The 26,070-nt window shown below is 40.2% G+C and overlaps 1 protein-coding gene across 7 annotated transcripts in view; it reads left to right on the forward strand.

The window, feature by feature from the left end:
- The window catches only part of VEPH1 (ventricular zone expressed PH domain containing 1), a 212,198-nt gene that overhangs the window by 154,837 nt on the left and 31,291 nt on the right, over nucleotides 1-26,070 (forward strand). For 4 of the 7 annotated variants that reach the window (XM_046659257.1, XM_046659260.1, XM_046659259.1 and 1 more), the window contains exons 10-11: nucleotides 5,329-5,468; nucleotides 8,492-8,626. In XM_046659257.1, the coding sequence (XP_046515213.1) occupies nucleotides 5,329-5,468; nucleotides 8,492-8,626 (275 nt within the window). Of the gene's footprint in view, nucleotides 1-5,328; nucleotides 5,469-8,491; nucleotides 8,627-8,751; nucleotides 10,984-26,070 lie in introns of those variants that run through there. The other 3 variants (XR_006888294.1, XR_006888295.1, XM_046659261.1) reach the window with 3 other exon arrangements.

Below are 26,070 nucleotides of genomic sequence, written 5' to 3' on the forward strand. Positions count from 1 at the left end.
ACAGATTTGCCGCGGCTCTTTAGACTTGTGAAAGATTTGTCCTACTCCCAGGTTAGAAAGTTTCCTGACTGTATAATAGTCGCCTAAAATTAATGCCTTAGGTTTTATTTGTGGGCTGGACAATTTATGTGGTCCTGTTAAAGATATTGGTAGTTTATTTTGGATTGCCTGTCCTGTCCCCACGGAAACTGTAGATGGCCCAGCTGGGGAGGCAGGTTCAAGTCCGTTAGCCAATGTGACTCTGAAGAAAGCAGTATCACTTTGTGAGGAAAACGTGGGCCTTGCATTTTAATGAACTTGAGTCCAAACTCTTGTTCCGCATCTTACCTGATCAAGTCACGGAACTCTCTGACCCTTTGACTTCCTAAGTGAAAAAAATAGATAGTAATAGATAATTACGAAAATTAAATGATAATTAAAGAAAACATCTAACAGAGTAATTGGTACAAAAGTAAATGCTAACATTAGTTATTCCACACATTAACTTTCTCTAATATTTTAAGTAATTCACACATACACACACACATAAACTAGATCTGATTTTTATTTTTGATTATGGTTTTGCTTGATTTAGAATTTCCACCACTAGACGTTTAAAATATTATTATAAAACTATAACTCCCTTCTGAAACATCATGATGTCATTTAGGACTATTTCTAATTTAAAATGTTTCCCAAAACGGTAATTAGTATACCTTCTAGATTCTTTTTTAAGAATTTAGGATGACTGTTTTTTTTTAAAGATTGACACCTGAGCTAACAACTCGCCAATCTCTTTTTCTTTTTTTTTTTGCTTTTTCTCCCCAAATCCCCCCCAGTAGATAGTTGTATATGTTTAGTTGTGGGTCCTTCTAGTTGTGGCATGAACTTTCTAGGTGTCTAACAAGTTTTTTTTAGCATTTTCAACCATGAAACAAATAAAGAAGTATTTCTTTACCAGGATCCTAACATTACCAAGATTACTCCAGTTGGAATACAGCTAAAATACAAGTGGGTAAACTAAGGAAGAATGTTCTTATTAACAAATAGGTATATCTCTCATGCTAGATATACAGTGTGGAGTGTTTAGTTAAAAGTGAGATAAAATTTCAACATGAAAATTCATATCGTATTATTATAATTTCTTGTTATTTCCATGGGACTATCCTACTAGTTTTATCTTTCTTGCTCCAGAAAAAAACCAGAAAGTATAATAAAATATCATTATTATGTTTAGAAGGAAACTCTCTATGCCAAGCATTATGGTAGGTGCCAAATACACAAAAATTTTTGAGAGAGAAAGAGAGGAGGGAGGGAAGGTGCAGGGCTGGGGGTCAGGAGAGAAGTCTGCCTTCTATAGCGCACAGAGATAAAAATACTAAGAGTGGAGCTAGGCGTCTCCCTGTTGATGTGGAAGCTTAGAGATAAGCAAGCGGAGGAGGCTAGGACGATCCATGGGGAAATGGATTAAACTGAAGTCAGTATGAACTCATGTTTAGCTTGATACACATACAGATGGTTACATATAAAAAATCTATAGATATGTGTACGTACACAGGTTAGCATACACACAGAATTTCCTTCCTTGCTCTGTCAGCTGAGAAGGCCAAGGAACAATGACACCCTAGTAGCAACAAGCACACCCAGCACCCAGAGCTTGGTTTCTAATAACATTCTCCAATAAAAGGAACCAGAACTCCTTGGAGAAACAGCTGATTCTAAGACAGGGGTAGGAAACATACAAAAATGAGCCTAGAGCATCTTTGAGTGCCAGAAAATAAGGAAGTGCTCAAAGAAAAAGAACCCACATACACAATGATGGGGGAACATCAAATGGACAAGAGCCAGCGGAAAGAGCTCCCAATGGCCAAAGCTGGAACAATCAGAGAAAGACAACAGACTAAAGAGTATCGAAGTATGAAATAAATATCCATGAGTAAATACTGATAGAATAATTGAGTAAATAATTTGAACGAAATAACTGGAGGAGGAAGAGACCAATCTGTGCAGAGGAACTCCACTCAGTTTATGTAGCTATTCAGCCCTCGAGGAGTGGAACCAACCGCCCACTTCTTACGTGTTGGCTGCACAGAGTGACTTCCTTTCAAAGAGTACCGTGTGGAAAGTGGAAAAAAAGAGTAACTGCAGTGGGGAAACCTGGTAACCACCACCTCAGCCAGGTGATCAAGGTCAACATCAACAGTCCTGAGTCAGGTTGATCAAATTTACTCCTGATATGACACGATGAAAACCGCAATTTACCTGCGTGGTCTTCCTCCCCAAAACTCAAAATCTAATCATGAGGAGAACAGACAAATGCCAACTGAGAGACAGTCTACAAAACACCTAACAAAAGTACCCCTCAAAACTGTCAAGGTCATCAAAAACAAGGGAAGTCTGAGAAATTGTCCCAGCCAAGAGGCACCGGAGGAGACGTGAAGAATAAACCTCGGGCCAGCCCTGATGGCCTCAAGTTCAAATTCCACGTACTCCGCTGGGGCAGCCGGGGTTGTCCCCCTCAAACTTTTTCTAAGTTCAAAATCTTGATCATCTTCCAAGGTCCACCTCGCATATCACCTCCCCCGTGAGAACAAGCTGCTCATTTCTCTGAGCGGTCACAGCAGTGTGTCCCTCCCTTATCTCACGGACTGAGAACAATTCACTCCATTGCTCATAGGTGCTTCTCCCATTTGGCTGGAAGCTTCTGAAGAGCAGTGTCAACACTGCGGCCCCTCTTGCTCCCTGCAGTGTCTTATTTCATTCATTCAACAACCAGTATACAAATCAATATACAACCAATATACAAATTCTTAGTTTCATTCATCCAACAACTGTTTATTGCATGCCTACCGTTCCATACCATAGAATGAACAGGAGGGAGAAAATTACAGAGAAAAATTAACAACAAAATGTTAATGTTGTGGGGAAAACTTTCCACACCAGGAAAGCTCTGAAAAAAAATGAGGAGAAAAATATCGATACAGATCACGTTTACCGAAAGCATTAATAGAAGCCTTACATCACAGAACTCATTTATTTTTACAGCCAGTGTGTATGCTTCTAAGTTCAAAGTCTCTCTCTTGTACCACTTTGCCCATCTTCTGTGATCTGGGATCCCTGTGGTTTGTATACAGAAAGCTAGTGGACTCAGAGTGAGTAAAATAAATCTAATCAATGTCCATTTTCAAAAGAAAACATGAGTGAGCAGTAAGAATTTAGAGGAAGGAAAAAGACAAAAACCGTTTTTATGGCAGAGGCCTGAAGTCCAACACATGACCATCAAGCTATTGCGTGGGTTCTTGAAAAAGAACTTGTTTGCTTTTGAAACTTCCTATTAGAGCAAACACATTGCTATCTCAATGTCTGCCTTACAGCTAGATTTATTTCAAACACCGTTTGTGTGTGTGTGCTCTCCTGGAATACTTGGTTTCCTATTTCTCCAGCAATAATTAATTTAAGTTCAATTTTCAGAGCACCAGTGCCAAAAGCAAAATATTTTAATTACCATTGTCAAACAATTTCTGATTTCAAGCCGCTATTGTGCTCCCGTCTATTCTCTGAGCTCTTGCTTTCTCGGCGCCGGGCCTCCTGTCTCTGCCACAGAATCTTCAAGCACTCTTTACATCTCGTGATCCATTCTCCCACAGAAAGTGGAAATGATGTCTGATTTTATACATGGATATCGAATGCTCAGCCCCCCATTTTTTTCATTCCCCAAAACAATTGAGTTTATGAAAACTGGCCCTTTTTTATACCAGTGTTTCAGAATCGTGGAAAGCTATTATTAAGATTTCTGTATACATTTCTAAATCGCTCTGCAACTTTATTGTTTTGCTCCCAACATCTTCTCCTCTAATCTATCATTGGCCACTCTCCCTTAACTCTTCCAAACTCTTTCCAAAAACCTATTATTCCTTCTCACCTGAGCCCCGACTCCCCCATTTTCTAGGGAAGCCTGTGCACTCTCTTAGGCGGGGATTGATGCCCGCTTATTAGGATCCCCGTTAACTTTTAATAAACTCTAATCCATTTCCATTTTTAAGAGTAGGGCATATTGAATCTATTAATTTTCAAAATATTTCATTTAAAATGTCAGATTAATTCTGAAACAAAAAATACCCTATTAGCTATTAGTATGACTACAGATTTTAAAATCTCCAGTACGGTAGAGCCCAAAGCATCCCGATGTGGCATCAGCTTGGCTGAGTCCAAATCCCGGCTCTGATACAGATTGGGCAGCTTTGAGCAATTCTTTCAGGAGCCCTGAGCATCAGCCATCTGTCCAGACACGGTAAAGCATCTTCTGTGTGCCGCCTCCAAGGTCATAGTGGGGAACACTGCAGTCACAGTGGTTCACCAAGCTGAGCCTCTAATGGGCTAAGTTCCCTCATCTTTTAAATGGGAACAACAATACCCATCTTGTAGGGCTGTAAAACTTAGATGGCTCCTCCCACGTTCGGCTTCTCCCCACCTCTGCTCTACGCTGCCACCACCCTGCCCCACTTTCTTGTCCCTAAAGAATGTTCTCATTAAGTCTCCCTGCTTGAGCTCTTCAAGGTGAAATGACATTTTCAAACCAGAGCAGGCCAGTTCACAGGAAGCCACACTCTGGCCAGAGTTTTGGAGGCTGTCTCTGTGGCCCCCACACAACCAAGAGAAGAATGCTCCTGGTTCATGGGGTACCATCCACTGCCCAGAAAATGCCTGGGTTTCCCTCGTCCATGCGCTTATTCTTCCCAGGTTACCATGTCAAGGTCCCAGGTATCATGTCAACCATCAATCAGATGGCTACGACGTGGTGTCACCCTTTTTACTGGCAAGAGGTTTTTTTCTTCCACATGAGTTGCTTGGAGATTCTTCATGCATTGTTAATTAAGACAAGAGAAAGATAAATAGAATACAACTTGTTTAAAGCATCTTCATTTAAATCTACCTTCCATGGAATGGATCTACTCCCAAATACACAGTAGTTTGGAGTTATTAGTTCACAGACTGAAAAATGCATTTTTTTTTCCTGACAAAGATTCACCCTGATCTAACATCTATTGCCAAACTTCCTCCTTTTTTTTCTTTTGGTTGAGGAAGATTAGCCCTGAGCTAACATCTGTGCCAACCTTTCTCTATTTTGTATGTGGATAACGGCCATAGCATGGCTGACAAGCAATGTAGGTCCACGCCCAGGATCTGAACCTGTGAACCCGGGCTGCCAAAGCAGAGTGTACCGAACCCAACCACTATGCCACAGGGCCGGCCCTGAAGAATGTATTTTTAAAGGTGGTGGTGTGTTGAAGTATAAAGCCTAACTCTGGTAAGAATCTAACAGTTAATGCTATGTGCATTTGTTTCTAGATTCTGTTAGAAGCTGTGTAGCAAAATTGTTCTTCACCTGCTCCCTGAAGGGTCATTACTGTCTATACAGCAAATCCAGTTTCATCCTCATCAGCCAAGAGCCTCAGCCCTGGATCCAGATCATGTTCCTGTTCCAGCAGGTGCGTACGACTCGTGTTCATAACGCCTCCTGAATGAGGCGGTGGGTGTACGTTCATAGTCATTTTTACGGAATGATTCTTTGACCTGAGTTGATAACAGCAATACATACACATTCCATTCATAATTGTTTAACATAGATTTTCTATATTTTAGGATAGTTTTCTTATAAAAGGCCCTGGATTAGCAATCAAGAAACTAAACCTATTAATATCTTAAAGATCCTTAGCTTTAAAAAAGAAGAATGAAAGGGAAATACTTTTTGTTAAACAACAACAAAAACAGCTTATTTGGGGCAATAGCACTCCTTGTGGAGAGGTGTCTCTATTTGTCCACAGTCTTTCAATCTCCAATTAATTCTAGTGTCAACACATTATTTTTGCCATTGCTAAGATCCTGGAATGCCACTTTTCCCCCATGGAATAAAGGTATATAGGTAAAACTACATAAAGAGGAACTTTCAACTTCACAATGAAGAACTTGATGCAAAGATTTTAGCATCAAACAGATTCTTATTTGGAAATAGTTATCTTGAAATATTAAATTTTCACTTAAAATTCAAATATAGATTGTAAAATGTTAGTAATAGAAAGGATCTTAGACATCTTTTACAGATAAGGAAATTGAAGGGCAGAACTCAGACCTCCTGCCTCCTGAGCCAGTGGCCTGTTCTTTGTTGCACGTGTTAAACGTAAACTGGGGCGATGCAGGCAGAGAGGGCAGAGGCAGAAAAAAACAGAATGCAAATGTTAAAAGAAGTTTAAAAATTAGGCCACGTGATAATATAGTATTTATTTCAATTAATAAAATGTTTCTGTAAGCCCATACAGAAGTTACCAACCAGATAGTTATAGTTCTTTAAAAAGAAAAGGCAGGGGGCCGGCCCCGTGGCACAGTGTTTAAGTTCACACATTCCTCTTCGGCAGCCCTGGCTTCGCTGGTTATGATCCCTGGTGTGAACCTACGCACCACTTCTCAGGCCATGCTGTGGCAGGAGTCCTGCGTATACAGTAGAGGAAGATGGGCACGGATGTTAGCACAGGGCCAGTCTTCCTCAGCAAAAAGAGGGGGATTGGCTGCAGATGTTAGCTCAGGGCTAATCTTCCCCAAAAATATTTAAAAAATAAAAGTAAAGCCAGGCTTATTAAGAAAATGAATTTTAATCCTGAATATATCACAATCGCAAAGTGGAACTATAGTAATTAAGAAGAAACAGCTTAGACATGCCCTAAGAGTACCATCCTTTCCTGTCTTGTCTTCTTAAGAACACCTAATAACATCTCACATGTGAATCAAATTGTATGTGAAGATAAAAACAACATTGATTTTTCCTCCTTTTGTTGAAATAATGACCTTATTTTTCTTCTACTTTATTACTTTTCAAATAGTTTTCATCAGTGATTTTGTATTTGATTTCATCTTTGGCTCTGTTCTTAACAGTTGTCAGTTTTCTGAAAACAAACCAAGAAAGCTTGATTTTGTGTCCCTTCAGTCTTATATTTTTGACTTAGCCTGATTCCTTGTCTTTCTCTTTAAGCAAAATCACCAAAATCTATCTGTATATGTTGCTTTTCTTCTTTGTTCATTTTATTATAATGTTTCCCTTTTCTCCCCACACCCTTGATATGGTATGACCTGGGTGAATCCTGACTTTGGGGTAAATGAGAATCAAATCTGTGACTTGCTAGTTATAAACCCAGCTCACACAATATGTGTTGCGTGCTGGGGCAGACTCTTTCTCTGTTCTGTCAATTTAACACATTCCTAGAGTTCTCAAATTCACAGATTCATCTAAATGGTCCTCTTTGGCGTGATGTTTAATTATATCAGAACTTGCTCTTCTTTAAGTGAAAAATTATGTGCTATATAAGTTTCCGATAACAATCAAGAAGTCCCCAGATGTGTCCACATTATGGGCTGCATAATCTGTTACCGGCTCTTAACCTTTTCTAATCTGTGGGCCACTTACTCGGAGTGTAAGATCCTCCAACTTTTCCCACTCAGTACAAGAAACAGTTCATCTTGATGATAATAGATTTTTCTGGAAAAAATGTATTAATCTTTATTTACTAACTAGAAAATTTGTACACACAGACTACCTAGAGATTCTTCTAAGTCTATGCTTAGACAGTCATTGACGCAGAAAATAGGATTTTATAAGCCAATATGATTATTTTATCAGACCTCACACGTAAAGGATAATATATATGGCATTATATGTATATAAATAATATTTTATGCCCTTTATTGAGGTTCTACATGTTTTTATAAAATTGATCCCCTGAATTGAAACACTTCTCACATTTATAGGTATAACATCACAATATGTAAACAACTATTAAACACATATTTCATTAATAAACATACAAATAGTTTAAATCTTCCTTTGAAAATTTTATTTTCAGTGGCTTGAGTAAAATATATGTAAATGTGATTTTCTTTACATTAATAATCTTATTGTCCAAAACTCAGAGCATCTTAAAGCTCTAAGAATGTTCACCCATTATACATTTCAGAAGTAAAAGTGTTTGTTTCCCCCAAACACCCCCTCACACCGTTTGTATTTGAGTAGTTGCATAATGAACTCTTAGTTATTTAATTTCTATTCTTCATGATCTAGTCTGTATAAAGAGACTTGATATTTGTACTCTAGTTTTAATTTTATACCTAATTCTTAGATCTTTGAAAAATTAAAAATGAATATTTATATTAACCATCCTCCCATTAAGCTCATGCTTGGGAAATGGTCAAGGTAAATACTATGTTACAAAGGTTAGGCATATTTATAGAGATCAATATCAACTGCCTTGAAAATTCTATTCAATAATTTTAATTTTCTGTTAAAAAATGAAAAGCCTGGAATGTATCATATGTTTGATCTTCAAGATAGATTTCTTTGTTGTTTCATTTAAATTAAACCACGTTAAAGATCAAACCCAGCCTAAATAGTGCCTTGTAGTCAATCTGACAGTGTTGTCAGGACGAGAGAGAATGTGTCCTGTTTCTCTCATTGATGCCGTTTCAGAGCCTGTTTCCTGAGCCCCTGTCCATAGAGAGTCGATCTGTGCAACTTCTCAGGGCTTTGTGGGAGAAGACGCAAGCAGAGGGGGCCCACAGCTTTGAAACAGCCATGATGGAGTCCACATTTCCACAGCAGAAGGTAAATACTTCTTTCCTTAGACATGTTATTTTAAACCAAGATTCAAAATTATCTTGAAACAGTTGCCTTTTCTTAACAGTTCACTCTTTTTCCTTGTTTCCTTTACCCTCTTTTATCATTATCAGAAAACCCTTAGTAGCTGACGATTTTTCCTGTGGTGCCATAGTGGACTCGGGACAGAGTGAGATCACCCGACGGGTCACTGCCTGTTAGGACCTTGTTAAATTAACATTTGTTAAGTGGAGCACAGGGTGCCAGATGGTGGCCAGAAAACCACAAGAGAAGCTGCAATAGAGAAGTTCCTTACACACAGGTCCTGGAGGAAGTACGTGGCATGACGCAGCGGGCCGCACGGGGAGGCTTAAGGAGCCGAACAGGCGGAAGAAGAGGCAGGACGTGGGGCACATGCCCTTATGTCCTCCGTGGGTGGAGTGCTTTGGGATTCCCCGGCTAATGCTGGATTGGTCAATTCAAACCGAAAGCCACAGGGGTTTGGTGCGCTCCACAGGGGTCTTACCCAAGGGTCGCGCTAGGGCAAGGGCTGGGAGGTGGGGGAGGCTGCTGATCCAGCAGCTGTGGGGGAAGTCGTGTTGGGAACTTCCATTTGCTTGTCACTCAGGGGCTGTGATCTAGGGCGTGTGCTTGCATGAGGGCCTAGTGTCCGTTTAAGGCCCCCCGCAGGCGGCTTGACCAAACAAAATGGACGCCAAGGCAACAATACGATAGAGTAACTTAGCTAAACTCTCAACATTGCCCTTTAGGCTCATCGACTGACATTATACAGCCCACTTAGAGCCACACAAAGACTACACGCGTGGTATGGAATAGAAAACATTTTACAGAAGACGGAGGACTCCAGGATTGAAAGGGAGACAGCCTCGGGGAATTGGGCTCTAGGTTCTTTGGTGCTTTTCATTTTTTCCTTCCAGGCTTTCTCTCATCCCCTTGTCCTCTGCAATCACCAGGAAAATGAAACATATGGTGGGCAGGAAAAGAGGAAGCACGGTCAGGGTAAGAAGGAGCCCTGTTGAGGCAGGCAAGTGCCTTTTGAGAGACAGAGCAATTTAAGAATGTGGAAACAGGGGCGTCGTTCTCAGGACACAGCTGATGGAGACCTCCTGAGCAGGGCCCCAAGCCGGGCACGGACCAGAATGTGGAACTACACCCATCCACTTGATAGGGTAAAACTGAGAGTGGACGTGCACCGACCTGATCAGCTTTGCATGAGAGAGGTCACAGGCCTGGGTATGGAGAGAATGGTTAGAGGAACCCCGACTGCAGACAGGAAGGCCACGCGGGCAGCTCTTACTGTAATAGGTCGGAAGGAAGGGCTGACTAAAAGTGGAAGTTATAGGAAGAGGATGACTTCAAGAGCTATTAAAGAAGCAGAATCAATAGGACGGTGCCTGATAAGGAAAAGGGAAGAACCAAGGATGACCCCAGGGGCATCATGTGGCTGAATGGATGATGGCACTATCCTGAAAAAGACACCACAAGGGAAGCTGGTGTGGAGGAAGAAGAAAAAGCATTCTGGTTTACGTATTTTGAGAGTGAGTTCTTTGTGTAGAAAACCAGGTGGTGATGGTGGTTGAAATGCCAGTGCGGACCCTGGGAAGAATGCCATGACTGGAGATATGGGTTTGGGAGTCCTCAGGTAGCACTTGATGACATGGCAGTAGCTTGGATCGCTCAGGGAGAATATGTATAATGAGAATAGAGGATGGTTATTGATCTCTCCTTAGTAAATATTACCGGCTTCTCTAAGCCCTTCCATGCTCAAAGAGTCTGATGATTCTTTATTTTGCCTTTGAAAGCCCAGTAATAACTGTTAGATGTTACTGGGCAAACCAGAGGTTCTGAGAGTATATGATCATGGTCTCTGTCCTTGTTTTACTGTTGAGAAGGGGAACATACCAATAGTTAATAAATTCAAAGTACAAACAAGTAGAAAATTAATCAAAAACTGTTATATTGTGAAACTATCTCAATACCGCGTAAGTGCTGAAAGGGTTGTAAAAGGATGAGAAATGGGTGGGATTAGTCAGAAGGTTATTTAGAATGGTCTGTATGACACAAAAGACGCATCCAACTATTGCGTCAGTACTTCTTGGCTTTCGTTTGAGAATGAGACACGCAGTACTAAGAATAAAGAAAATGCCATCGTTGCATGAATGCAAAGTAGAATGGAATTCTTTGCATATTTCATTCAAATTTTAAGCTGGTGCGTTATGTTTAAAGCCAATGCTCAGATTCTTATGAATTTTTCATTGAACTGTATTTTAACTAGAGGCAACTAGTAAATTAAAACTTGGCAGGCTGCTTCAAGTCCTAAGAGATTTCAAAAAAAGAAAACTTGGCAAACCAGTTTTGTGCATGCTTACAAGTATACTTATTCATATTTCTTCTATTTTATACCAATAAATATTCCTCCAGGGAAAAATTAACTGCAAACCAAAATGTTTTTGAAATTTTTAAAGTTTTGTAATTTGGTTCATTCATAAGTAATAGAAAATTATTTGATATCTGGAATGTACATTATGTGGCAAAGTCATCTGTCCAAGTTTTTCTCAATTAAATTGATTTTCTTCTATCTGTTATGAAGTGTTCTGCCCATTAACTTCACAGTAGCTGTGAGAATGGCCCAAAGGTGCTTTATTTTCACCAAGTGAGAAAATACACAGTGACTTGGAAAGGAGGAACGCGTGTGCATCTGTTGCTGTGTGTAGGTAACACTGCAGCCAAATGGATTTAGGAACACAAAGAAGAAAGAAATTCCTGAAAAAATGCCTGAGGCTCTGGAATATAATGCTCTGGCGGGTTTCTTGCTGTGATTGCTTTTTAGTCAAATCTTGGAATTTTAGAACTAAAAATCAAAAGTAGGATAATCTATTAAACTACAAACTACCTGAGGGCAGGGATTTTACTGTGTTTACCATTGTATTTGTAGCATCATATGGTGCCTGGCAATTGGTATGCTCTCTACAAACAATGGGTACCAATTGAATAAGTGAATGAACCTTGTCATTTTCCAATGTTAAAACTGGAAGCAAAGGGACATGTTGAAGGTCACGTAGCTAGTCAGTGGCAGAGCAAGAGTGCAAGCACAACCATGGTGACATCGGGGCTTTCACCAATATATCTGGTTCGTCTCTACGCTGGCACGTAAGAAGATGACATTTCCCTGCCTCTTGAAGCAAGGCTGGGCCATATGACTTGCTTCAGCCAGTGAAATATGAGAAGGGATACATGTCACTCCAGGCAGAAATTTTTAAAAGCCAGTATGTTCCCTCTTTTCCCTGCCATAGTGATTGTAGAAGCAGATGTTGATACCCAGTTGGCAGAAAATGGACACAGCCCAGAATTCCAAGCCACCATGTGGAAGGCGGCTGCTCTGGAGAGCCACCCAGACCTACCACACGCTTTGCGTGGGGAAGAAACGGTCTTTTGTCTTGTTAAAGATTTCAGTTCTGGTGTTCGTTATGGCAGGGTAACCTGCCTGTCTCGACTCATACTCCTACCAGAGCAGAAGTACGTCGGCTTAGAAGCCAGGCTACCCGGGTTTAAATACAAACCAATAATATTTTAATAACTAGAAGGAAAAACGGGTGAGGTTAGTTTTAAAATTTCTGAGAGAAAAAAAGAGAGGACTTCCCTATACATTAAAACATACTATAAAAACTGTAATCGTTAAATCCTTCCACTTTTCTGGCAAGAATTAACATAAAGATAAATGAAACAGACTATGTGGTCCTGAAACCAACACTAATATACCCATATAATCAGTTATTGTTATATAATTGTTTAACCACATATAAAACAAGTTAAAGTCTTTAAAAAAAACTAGACTAGTTAAGCAAGATGAAGAAGCTCTAGCGATCTGAGTACAACACTGCACCCATGGTCAACAATAATATATTGTACACTTAAACGTTTGTTCAAAGGGTAGCTTCGTGTTAAGTATTTTTTCTACAATAAAATGAAATTTTAAGTAAATAAATTTTTAAAAACTAGACAAAAAAAGAGAATAGGTGTCAAAATCCTAGAGCTAACTTTATACATTTAGAAAAATGTAAAGACATTTTCTATACTGGAAATTAGACACAGACGCCTGTTCTCACCCTCAACAATGAACGTTTTACTGGGGGTCCCACCCCATGCAGAACGTCAGGAAAAGCAAGTAAGAGATGGAAGGGTTGAAAGAGAAGAAACCAGAGAGAGACAGCAAGAGAGAAATTATTTACACATAATAAAATTATTGGTATAGAAAATTCAAGAGAATCTAACCTTTAGAATTTGTAAGGGAGATTCATAAAATTACTTGATATAAAATCAACATAATAAAATCAATAATATACCTATACATGAATAATAACTATTAAAAATTCAAAGAATATGCGATTTATAATAGTAACAACACCTGTAAGGGATCCAGGGATAAATATAAGGAAAGATGTGAAACTCTTTGATGAAGAAAATTTTTTAAATAGCAATAAAAACTTTTTTTAAAACCTGAATTAATGGAAAGATATGCCCCTCTTGTAGCTAGGAACCCTGATTATTACACAAATGGAAATTTTCTCCCAAATTAAAATATAAATACAACTTCATTTCCAATCATAATAGCAACAGAATTTCTTCATAGCGTTCAACAAATGGATCCTAAATTTGAGAATAACCAAAACAATTGTGAAAAAGAACATAGAGGAGGACATTTTTCTACTGAGAAAAGAAAAGTTATTCTAAAGCTGTAAGATGAGGACGTGATTATTGCTGCAGGGATAAATTGATGGTAAAGAATTAAGAGTCCAGAGACAGTTCCAAGCACATACAGATGCTTGGTAGATGACAGAAGGGAGATTCAAATCAGGAGAAAGTGAGATATTTTACAAACAGTATGGGGACATGTGACATTCCAGATTGAAAAGACAAAATTACATTCCCCCCAGACACTCTACAATCAGCTAGCTCCAGATAGATTGAAGACCTAAATGTACCCAGCGAAACCTCATGACAATTAGAAGAAAATACCAAAGGCTGTCTTCATGACCTCAGGATAAGAAAGAACTGAAGACAAAAGTGAGCAGAAATCATGAAGGAAATATGAATAGATTCAACCACTTAAATGTTTAAATTTCTGTGTGACAAAACACACCATAACAAAATTAAAAGGCAAGAATAGCTGGGAGAAGGTATTTTAAATATGTGTAACCAACACGAAAATCTCCGACAAATCAACAAGGAAGAGACAAACAACCCAACAGAAAACTGGGCAAAGAATATGAGCAGAAAATTCACTGAACAGAAACTCAAATGGCAAAAAAAAAATAAGAAAAGATGTTTAGACTCACAGTCATTGAAATAATTGACTTACATTTTTAAAAATGATACATCATTTTACAATGATCATACTGGAAAGAATAAAAAATTGTGACAATGTAAGTCTTGGCAAAGACACGAAGAAATGAGAATGTTCATACATTACACATGAGAATAAAACAGGTTTACCTACTTAGAAAAAAAGTACTCAAGAAAAAAATATATGTAATAATTAAATTAGACTCCTGAATGACAGCTAGTGACAGTCAAGGGGGCTGAGTAACTAGCTTTCCAGAATCCTTAATTCCATTTAAAGCTTACCAAAAAATACGTAAGCATTTCCTCCCCCCATCCCCCCACCAAGGATTTCTCCTATCCAGTTAATTAACATATCCATCACCTCACATATTTATCTTTTTTTTTTTTTTGGTGAGAATATTTAAGTTCTACTTTCTTAGAACTTAAGCATTTTATCAGAAATGCTCATTTCTTTCCACAAGGAGGTTTTGTATTATAACATACAAAATTGTTGTGTCCTAGACAAAGTTTAAAACTAATTTTCCTTTACAACCTTTTTAAAAGAGCAGTCTGGCAATAGCTGGTTATGTCATCAATTCACGTACTCTATTATCCTGCAATTCCATTTCTAGGTGAAACGCTCACTTACCTGCACTCGCCGACACGTGCAGATGTTAACTGAGCATGTTTTCACCAAAAGATCAGAAGCAATGCAAATGCTCGTCAGTAGAAGAATGAAGAAAAGTGGTGTGGTACAGTCATGCTATACAGGCAATGAAAGTAGATTAATTAGACCTGTACATAGCAACATGGGGTTGAGTTTTAATAAGAAAGTTGGAAAAGTATGATATGAAGAGTATGATCACTTGTGTAAAATTTTAGAACACAGTAAGCAGTGTCATGAATGATCTATGGTACATATGCTTGTGATAAAAACAACACCATATTTAGAATCACACTAGATTCACAATGGGGTTGCCTCTGGGTAATGAGGACGTGGGGAAAGGAGAGGGAACTGCGACTGGGAAGGGAATTAAGGAGACATCAATTTAATCTGCAATTTTGTTTTTTAAAAAGAATCAGAAGCAAAATGTTAGCATTTGTTAAGTTTGGCCAGCTAGTGCATGGGTATTTGTTATCTTATCCTTTGTACATGCTTCTCTTTGTTTTTTTAAATATTATTAAACCTGTAAATAATGTCTGAGTAGAGGATTGATAGATTTGACTACATAAAAATATAAAGTTTATAAAAAGCAAACCTTATCTTACACAATAACTTAAAATTAAAATATGCGTAACAAGCATGAAAGACAAATTTTAATATCCTTAACATACCCTAAGTTCATGCAAATCAATAATCAATGGGCCAAGGACATGAGCATATTGCTCAAAGAAGACTCAATCCAGAAAAAGCATTAAGCCTCATTAGCAGTCAAAGATATAAAAATTGAAATTAAAATAATGTTATCCTGGGGCTGGCCTGGTGGCGTAGTGGTTAAGTTTTTGCACTCTGCTTCGGCGGCTTGGGGTCAGAGGTTTGGATCCTGGGCATGGACCTACTCATCACTCATCAAGCCATGTTGTGGCAGCATCCCACACATAAAAAATAAAGGAACATTGGCACAGATGTTAGTTCAGGGACAATCTTCCTCAAGCAAAAAGAGGCAACAGATGTTAGCTCAGGGCCAATCTTCCTCACCAAAAAGAAAAAAATAACATTATCCCTTTTAACCCGTTTTTTGAAACACAGTAATCCGTGTTGGCTAGAGCAAGGAGTTTAGACACTCTCACAAATATCTAGTTGAAGTGTAAATTATTTCAACATTTCTAAAAAACAGTTTAGCAATACAGGTCAAGAGTCCTAAAAATATTCATATCCTTTAACACAGTGTTTCCATTTCTAGGAAACTGTTCTAAAGAAATAACCTGAAATGTGTACAAAACTTAAGATACATACATGAAAAAGTATTGTGAAGTAATATGTAAATAACCTAAGTGTCTAAAGATGGGAGAATGAAAGTATTTTATATATATATATATAAATCTCCATCCCTACGGAAGAATATTAAAAAACCATGAAAAATCATGTTTATGAGAAATGTTTAATGATACAAAACAATACTTATGTTAAATACCACATTGCAGGATACAATATTATTTATAAAAGAAAATTATTTGGAGGATTACCCAATAAAACAACCAAAAGGAAATCTATCAAAATGTAGCAGTGGTTAGCTCTGGTTGATGGGATTAGCATTTCCTAAATTTTCTCTAAGAAGTATATATATTTTCTATAGTCAAGGAAAAAATATCATTACTGAAGTACCACTTTTAGTTATATTGCTTTATGTAGCTTAACATAAATGAGCAATTTATAATGGAGAAAATTTCATTTTAAGATAATCACTTTTCATTATAAAATAAGAATTTTAGGAAGAGGGCAGAAAATCTGTTGATTTATTTAAGAAATGAGGAGAGCGGCCTCTGTGGACAGCTAGAAATACTATTAACGAGTTCTCGCCGGTCCACATGCAGGCCAGCCCTTCAGGGAGCTCACTCTGATCATCAGAGGCCCCGACAGCTTGTAAAGTTGAGTGAGGGATTGGTAAAGGACTAGAATTTGAGAGAGAAGTCTGCTTTATTAACACAGGTTGCCGTTCCCAAAGCATGGAGAAATTCCATATGCCATAGAAATGAGGTCTCACAACTATGCCCATTATGGAAACAACAACAACAACAAATGAAATTTACTGCTGAAATAAAATGTGCCCATCTGGCTAACATTTGGAGATTTATTTTCAGTCCACATTGCTACAGACACACTTGACAGTTCTCTGGGTAATCGGCTGTAGTGTCAAAGCGTAAATAAAACTGAAGCCCCAATTCTGGGTCGAACAAAAGGAGACCTTCTGATGCCCCGAAAGGCTTAGGTTTAGTGTTTGAGTTACAGTGTTAATATGGTGCTTGAACAAATAAATGCGTAAGTAAGTAAATAAGGGGCGGGCTTATTATATATAGGCTGTAACTGTTCGAATTCTTAGAAGAAATTTAAGTCTCCCTGTCTGATGTAAGTGACAGGTGTGGGTCGGCCCCGAGAGAGAGCAGTGTGAGTCACGGTGTTCGAGAGGGGTTGGTTATGTTGAACCCTCCTTTCAGAGCAAGCTAGGTGGGAATGGGGTAAATAGGAATTGGCTTTGAGATTTCAAAAGCCTGGAGAGGGGTGGGGGCTTTTAGGGTTTTAGGCTATAAGCTCAGAACCAGGAAATTCTGAAGGGCGGTATGTAAGAATCCAAGATGAGGTAGAGAGATAAGAAGAAGGCATGAGTAAGAGTCTGCAAAGAAGCCAGGGCAAGAGTGTGTCCAGTGATCAAGGGGTAAACTGAGGACTGCAAATTGTGTTAGAAAACCGGAGGAAAGGGGGTTGGGAGGGCAGATTGAAGGTGGAAAGCGGCTGCATACACAAATGTCTGGGATCCTCCTTGCTTGGAGAGCCAGCTGGTTGGGAGGATGGTGGAATTAAAATACAGAATCTGGGTTTTTTAAACAAAGAGGAAAATGGTTCCACATAAGGAGAATGACCTGAGCAGTAACGTTGGAAGAGGAGGAGGAGACCAAAAAAAAATCACAGTGAAGTCATGGCAAATAATGACTTTAAGTTCATTCATTCAGTGAAAACTATTTCTTGTGAATGTCTGCTATACGCCAAGCACTGCAGAGACCGAACATAAACGCTCCTGCCCTGCCCCAGGGAGACGGGCAAACACACAACTCGGCAGTGAGAGACTGTAAGAGGGGGAAACGCCTGAGGAAAATGAGGAAGAACCGGAGCATTTGGTGGGCAGTCAGGAAAGGCTTCTTGAGCTGGTGTCTGATGAGTTTTTCTGGCAAAGAGAACAATTTGCACAAAAGCCATGGGACCAAAAAACAAAGCAAAACAAAAAAAGAAGAAGAAGAAAAGAAAGGCAAAACCTTAGTATATTAGAGCATTCCCCTCCGAATTTAAATCACACATCCCGTCAGGAAAAAATGTTTGAGCAAGCACTCTCCTGTTTATATTTATTTACTTACAAATTATATACATGTATTAGTACACTCATTATTTTGATTATAAAACATATGCAAAAAGAAATTTTAAAGGATGAGGTGAAAAGTTAAAAGCGGAAGTTCTAATTTCTTCTTCTTCCTACATCTCTGTGGATGGCCACCCCCACCCCAGGAGCCGACTCAGCCCGTCCCACAGTGTTGGGACCAGGGAAGGGATCAGGGTAGAGCCCAGGAAACAAAGGGGAGAGTGAAGCCGGGAGAGTTCGTCTGGGGAGCGTACCGCCGGCCTGTGAGCCACGCTCGGAGCTTGGACTTGACCGCGGTCTGTGGGAAGTCCCAAAGAGTTCTGAGCAGACATTACCCAGACTGTTTTCAAAAGATCACTGTCTGCTGCGTGGAGACTGGATCAGAAAGGGGCAGAAGCAGAGTGAGGGGCATCACAAAGGAGCCCACTGCTGATCCAGATGAGAGGAGAGAGTAGCTTCAAAGGGCAGAAAGAAATGACACACTCAGTCTAAAGTCTGGAGGTAAGAAGGACCTAACAATCTAGTGGGCGGGGTGTAAGGGTGAGGAGACTTTCGAACAGCTTAAGTTTAAAATGCTTATGTGATGTCCCAGTGGAATTGTCTAGTAGGCAAATGTGAGGTGGTTTAGGCCAGAAATAGAAACGAGGGCACGTCAGCAGAGGGATGATGAAAGCCACCGGAAGATTAAAGCGACCTGGGAAGAGAGTAGAGAGAGGAAAAGGACTCAGTTCAGAACCGAGTCCAGACAGCAGCCGAGAGACAAAAGGAACCCAAAGAGTGTAGAGGTCACAGGTCACAGGTCTCAAGAGAGTGTCCAAGAAAGACAGAGGAGGGGAGCGGCTGGAATTCGGCAGCCAGATCACGGAAGACAAGTACGGAAGCATAGCCATCCAGTTTGACAACTGGGAAAGAGCAGTTTTAATGGTGTTTTATTGGCAAGGTTCAAACGGGAGTAGGTAGAGAAAGGAGAAGGAAAGAATGAGGAGGGAGACAGCGTGTCTTGGTGCTGAATGAGTTGTTAATGGAGGGAGTATGAAGATGGGCTAAGGGGAAGCCGCAGAGCATGTCTGTGAGTTGTCGGGATGATGCAACAGAGAGGGTGAGAGTGATGAGCGGTGAGAGGAAAGGACCGCATACAGAGCCAGACCAATTAGCAGACTTGGCGGCGGAAAGATGAGTGAGTTCACGTTTATGGCTTTTCAACTTTTTCAGTGAAGTAAGAAGTGAGGCCATCAGCTGAAAGTGGGCTGAGGGAAGAAGGTGGAATGTAGGAGGTCTGAGGAAAGAGGAAGTCTGAAATGAAATTCTCAGAGAAAGGAGCCATGAACTCACTCGAGAAAAACAGCAGGACTGTCAGGCAGTGAGGAACATCCACTCGGGATCCCAGATAACGGATTAAAGTAAAATAGGCAAACGATGTTCTCTAGCGGTGATCATCTGTCAAAGCCGCGGTGGAATTCACCCAGGCGTGGCTTTTGCCTTTTGGTTGAGTGGTAATAAGACGGTGGAAGCTTTCAGGGTAGGAGACATCTGTGTTTGAGAAGATAGAGGGTAAAGATGCAGACCAAAAGAAACAATTTAAAATGCTGACGAGGAAGAGTCTACATGCAGGAGACCCGATTTGGGAAACAGAAAGATGGTCTTTAGGGCCCAGAAAAAAACAAAGTTATTTTCTGAGTGAAGAAGGTGGTGGATTTGTGCTGAGCTTCTCTTCGTAAGAACCCTCTGCTTCTCCTCCCAGCCCACGCACGCTCTCCTGTTCCTCTGGGAAACAAGGGCACCAGCTCGTCCATCGCTAAGGCAGGCAGACCGCGGCCGCGAGGCGAGGCGGGGCTAACTCTGACCGCGGTCACGTTTACACCATGCTCCCGGCCTCGGGCTTGCGAAGCTAGGTAGCCCTGGGAGAGCATTGGCTTAGGCACCAGACGCGTTTTTACCACAGTTTCCTAGTCTCAGTGGACTCGAGCTCTTCCAGCATAGCCACGTGCCAGTTCTTCTGGGCTTAGTGCAGTTGATGCGAGAGGCTGGAACGTGAAGGGTCCTGGAGACCTCACACATCCTCTGGGGACTTTTACAAGCAGGACCCTTATTGATGCCTTAGGACCACTGAGTTTGGAAGTCCAGCCAAATTCTAAACTTTGCCTCCCTGAATACCGTCTCTACCTTCATTTGGACTCCTTTTTTTCCCCTTAACAGCTATACACTATAACAGGCTAACATTATAAGAATACATTATAGGGCCCCTCATTTAAACAAGTCCATACACACAACTCATTACATTAAGTGATTGCATGTGATTTTTCTAAACACATTGAACTGTGACAGTTCCATTCACTATTAAAAAATTAGGAAATTATTAGTCTTATACTTGACTAATTAATACAAACTATTAGTATCTCCCTAACCACCATCCGCATCTACTGTACTTATGTTGTACTTATGCTTTTTAAAGAAATTATAATTGGCATAAGAAATATGTTCTCAGTTTAGTTTAAATCCTGGTTTATCACATGTATTGTATTTCCTTCATGTTTCACAACCCAGACTGTCCCATAATGAAGCGTGTCAATTTTACTACTGTAGTGAACATTCCTTCACAGTCAGCCAGATGTTCTGCATCAGTCAAGGAAATTAAAAAAAAAAAAAACCTTTAGAAAAAAGTTAACAAAATAACTCTATTCCTGGGGGAACAGAGGCATGCAGTCCCTCTGAAATGTCTGTTCTAATCCAAGACGGGTTTAGGTTCTTTTCTTAAATAATCAGTGCATGGCGCTGGCCCAGTGGCATAGTGAAGTTCTCACTCTCCGCTTCAGCGGCCCTGGGGTTCCACAGGTTCAGATCCCAGGCACAGCCATGCTGTGGTGGCATGCATATACAAAATAGAAGAAGATTGGCATAGATATTAGCTCAGGGCCAATCTTCCTCAAGCAAAAAAAGAGGAAGACTGCAACAGATGTTAGCTCAGGGCCAGTGTTCCTCACACTTGCAAGAAATCAGTGCGTGAGCAAAATCTTTTCCTTTTTCCCTCAAAGTTGTCATCGACATCGTGTGAATGCCTACAAACCCTGGGCACTAAACTGTTAGAATAAACAGCACTTCTTTTCAAGCAAAGTGGAAGTGTGGCAGTTAGAAGCTCAGGATGTGGGTTGAATCCTGGCTCCACTGCTTACCAGCTCTTTTGTTTACGTCCTCTGTGCCTTGTCTTCTTGACCCGTGAAGTGCAGGAAATACTGGTACCCTCCTCACAGCAATGTTATGAGATTTAGAAGACGCGATACATGTAAAGCCCCTGGAACAGGGACTGGTACATCGTAACAGCTCAATCAACGGTAACTAGTATTATTTTATTGCCCTTCCTCTGCAAGACCCCTGTAAACAACATGAATGACAAAACTTTCATCTCTTAAGAATAAGCTCTATTTTCACGGTAGCCAAAAGTTTATCTAGGCCTAGGACTGTTATAAAAGGAGACTATTCAAACAGAATAATAATTTTCCAAGTTAAAAGCTGGTTCTCACTAAAGTAATGAAACTTTCTCTTGTGTGCTCATGAATATACTCTAAAAACAATTCTGAAAGAGATTTCTAAAAATGTTTTGAGCAGAGGCTGGGTCACTAAAATGTGAGTGGTCATCCAAGTTTAACACTCATTTCAAAATATAAATTCAGGGCTTTTTAAATCTAAAAACTCATAGCAATTTAGATATCTCAATACTAGACAATATCAAGAAAGAGAAGTCAATGGCACCATTGGCTTTTATTTTTAGGACCCTGAAAATTGCACATAGGTTGGCAAATTTTTGGTTCCAAGGACACACTACCCTCCTCCCCTTAGGAATTACAGACCATAGAATAATCTTTATTTTGTCTTGAATTCAGTAAACAGATATTTCCTAGAGTCTAATTATTTTCAATACATTTTTGTATTTTATACTATTTTCAATATAACTTGGGGTTCCTATTGAAAACCAATCTGAGGGGAAGGGGCCTTTTTTTAAGTCCTCTGCCAAATACGGAATCATTTGATGCCTCACTCCAGGGTCTGGCAATTCCTTCTGTAGTCTCCCTTGTAGCCAGTCCAAATTGCTCATGCTGAATGTAAGCCCCTTTCTTCATGATCTCACACCAGAGCCCATGGAAAGCAGCAGGGCACCCCCAACTCCAGTGCCGTTTTTGCTAGTAGTTCCCAGACCTTAGTGCCTGCGCGAGACCATAGAGAGCTTGTTTGAATGCAAGTTCCTGGGCCTCTGTGGGTCCACAGTATGCTCCTGCAGAAACACCAGAAGAGAGGCAAAGACAACAGAAACCCAACTGACTTGGCCTGAGTCACGTCTCCACCACCACCGACTTGCTCTGGAAATCCGGGCAAGCTGGTTAACCTCACTGAAATGCCATCTCTTCACCTGAGACCTAGGAACAAACCCGCCCGCCTATAATAGGGTTGCTAGGAAGGGAAACGAGATGATACATTTAAACCCCCAGCAGAGCACCTGGCACGGGGTAAGTGCCCATAAACAGCTCCTATCAAACACTTATTCATCAACTTCGAGGCCGTGGTTAAATCACCTGTTTAGTTTTCTCTTTTCTGGATTTGTAACCATTTAGCTATCGTTGCGGCCCTGCTCTGAATTTTTTCCATTTTCACCTCCTTCATAAGAACTGAATGCTATGGTCTGTGTCTGATCAGGGCCCAGGTACCCCATTCTAATGAGTCTCTCATTCTAATCCCGTGTGTGGGTCTAATTATTCCCTAAATGGGCACACCTCATTGCACCCTTTAATCTCAGCACCTCATCAGAGTCCTCCATTTGCCCATCTTGTTATTTCCCGTCCCTTCCCCAATGTCCCTTTTTTCTGCTCCTCCTTTCAGTCCTCGCGTCTTCTTATGCCCACTTCTTTATTCACAGTATTAAATCCTTCCTTTTATGCTTGTCATTACTCCCTCCTTTCTGCACAGCTCATTACATCCCTCCATCTGGAACTTCATTATGCCATTCCATTTTTATCTCATTACATCCTCATCGCACACATACTATTAGCGCCTCCATTCTCGCAGAGCGCTGCATTCTTTCTCTCTGCTTCTTATCACAACCTGCCCTTTCCACCCTCCCCATTTACTGCTTCCATTTAGAAATCACATTACATCCCCCTAAATGCCTTTGCCCTTGCACTCATCCATTTATGCATCTCATTACACCATTGCCATGCACATTTTTATGTGCATTTCTATTTGTATGTCTCATTATGGCCCCATCAACATGCACATGTCATTATTCCCCTTTCAAAGGTTCACGTTGCATTACAGCCTTCCATGTTTGCATCTCATTACATCCAATATTCCCAGGTTTGACAACAAACTAACAAAAACAGACAGATAAGTAGGTTACTTTTGCTTTTAGAAAACGAAATATGTTTCTCAGGCACCTAACATCAGTGTTTTTTTAAACAAGTCATTCATTTCAGAAAGATTTACATATATCTATCTAGCCAAGAGACAAAAAGCACTATATTGTACATGCATAAAAAGGAGCTTCTTGGGCCAGCCCTGGTGGCCTAGTGGTTAAGTTCAGCACGCTCCACTTTGCTGGCCCAGGTTCAGTTTCCAGGCACGGACCTACACCCCTCTGTTAGTGGCCATGCTGTGCTGGCAGCCCACATACTAAAAAATAGAGGAAAACTGGCACGGATGTTAGCTCACAGTGAATCTTCCTCAGAAAAGAAAGGAGCTTCCCATCTTGCTTTGTTCAAATCATCATCATTATCACTACTTTGTATTATTTCTCTACAAGTTACAAAGTAGCGTAATCATCCGTGAACTGATCTGTGGCGAGCCATCTCTGAAGGAGACAGCTCAGGAATCACAGGCGCTTTACAGATTGAGGAGTATGCTGAAAACACTGAGAAATTAAGATGTTCCCCCAGAACTGGTAGTAAATGACAGTGGTGGGGCTCAAACTCAGATCTTCTGGCTCCAAAACCTGCCTTCTTTACACTATCCCACTCTGCAGAAAAAAACTCTTCTTCCTAAGTATCACTTGTGTCATTTAGGCCACTCTGTAACATCTCCCTAGGACAGAACTTGGGGTCAGCATGGTTTGGGTTTGGTTTGTTTTGTTTTCTAAAACCAAACAACAGAACGTATTTCAAACACTGCATTTCATGTTTATCCCTTTTTCTCTGAATTTGAAGAGCTAGATTAAAAGAACCTTTGCTATGGAGCCCCCAACAAGAATTAATGCAAAACTCCTGAGAAAGAGATGACCCTTTAATGACCTTCACCATCAAGGCCTCACACAGGCGAAATAGGTGGACTCCTCTACAAGGGGTGTGAGGGGTTCCAAGGAGGCCCCCACGTGCAGAGCTCTTCTTCCTCAGAGTCTAACCCCTGCCAGTCTCTTTGTTTCACTGAACTGTGTTCTCTGCCTCACTTTAACTTTTTATCAAATTATGAAATAGCTCATAAATTCAGAAAAGTACAGAAAGATGATACCCATTCCCACCGCAAGATAGAGAGATGTGTACATTTCTTCTATATTTACTTCAAATATTTCCCTTTACAAAAAAGAAAGAAACTGCTGCAAATACTCTCCAGAGGTTGGTGTATATTATTTCCATGAATGTTTTTGTACTATTGTTTGAAAATTTCACAGATGTGTTATGAGATTGCACATATCTTTTGCAAAATGCTTTCTACGCTTAATGTTATGTTTTAAAAATATATCCATTCGTATAATTTATATATTTTCATATATCATAGAGCTAACTCATTCATTTTAGCATCTATAAAATTTTCCATTGTATAAATAGACCAAAGTTTACTTTATCCATTTCTCTACTGAGGGGTAGTTCAACTTCTCCCATCTGCCTTGATCTCTGTTACTTCAACAACGCTTAGTCCTGTGCTCCATCTGAATGACTAAATGGAGACATATGAAATTCCCACGTCATGGGAAGCAAAGCTTCCTCCCTAAATCCATTATAGAGTCAGTTTATCCCCTCTGTAACAGCTCCAAGTAGTAAACACGTCAACAAAATGATAATTCTTAAAATAAAACTAGGCTCTGGCCAAAGGTTGATATGAAGTAGTGTATTAAAATGATTGTACCTAAAAAGGGTGGTCAGAGTCCCAGAACCTGAAATACTTCTTATGAGAGCAAAAGGCAATAAAGATGGAGAAAAATACAATGTTTTCCACAGAAGTGTGGTTGATTTTTCCCATGGTTTAAGAAGCAATGGTTTAAAAAGTCATTGAAGACTGTTGCCAGGCCCTGGTGCCGTCAGACCAATATGGCTGGGCTTATCAAATGCAGGGCCTGTGTCAGACATGAGCAAGGGTTGTTGTAGAGCCTAGGAAGACCTTCCATTGTGATGTGGAAAAGGAATTTTTCATGGTGTGCTGGTGGGAATGGAAATTGGACAGCCATTCTGGAAAGTAATTTATCAGAACCTACTGAAGTTAAGGATATGCATAATGTCAAATTTTTTAATGTATCATGTAAACAAAGTTTCTGGAACAGAGCAGATTATTGTTATTGACAGCAAATAACCTCACCAGTTCCCCTTTGCCTCAGTTCTTAACCCTGGGGCCACACGATGACAGCCAGATGGCATCCTCCACACACTAGGGTCTCTACTATAGATAAGGAACTTTGAAAGTGTGAATCTGGGTGTTTATATAGAGGAGCGACAGCACCCCCACTTATCTGAAAGAAGGGGAGAAAAATCTTTGCTTCCTGGGAAGGCTTCTGGGCTCTTACTCTTACCTTTGGGATATAAATAAATCTCTCCAGGGGAGGATAAGACTGGTGGCCCCAGCTTGACAACCAGGGATGTCGCCAAATCTTGGGTCTCATCCCCACCTCGAAACGTAAACATGTACTTCTGGGAAAAGAACTCTCTCTAGATGGTCTCTTACTTTCTAATTAGTCGTAAATTAACTTCTAAATGTTGTTCTTTTAGCTCAGGTCCCAAGTTTCAGTAAAATTTGCTCAGAAAGGCCAAACTGTGCAGAAACATAAAAATATTTTCTCTACAATCTTAC

Source organism: Equus quagga, chromosome 4 (genome assembly GCF_021613505.1).
Source record: "Equus quagga isolate Etosha38 chromosome 4, UCLA_HA_Equagga_1.0, whole genome shotgun sequence".
Lineage (NCBI taxonomy): Eukaryota > Metazoa > Chordata > Mammalia > Perissodactyla > Equidae > Equus > Equus quagga.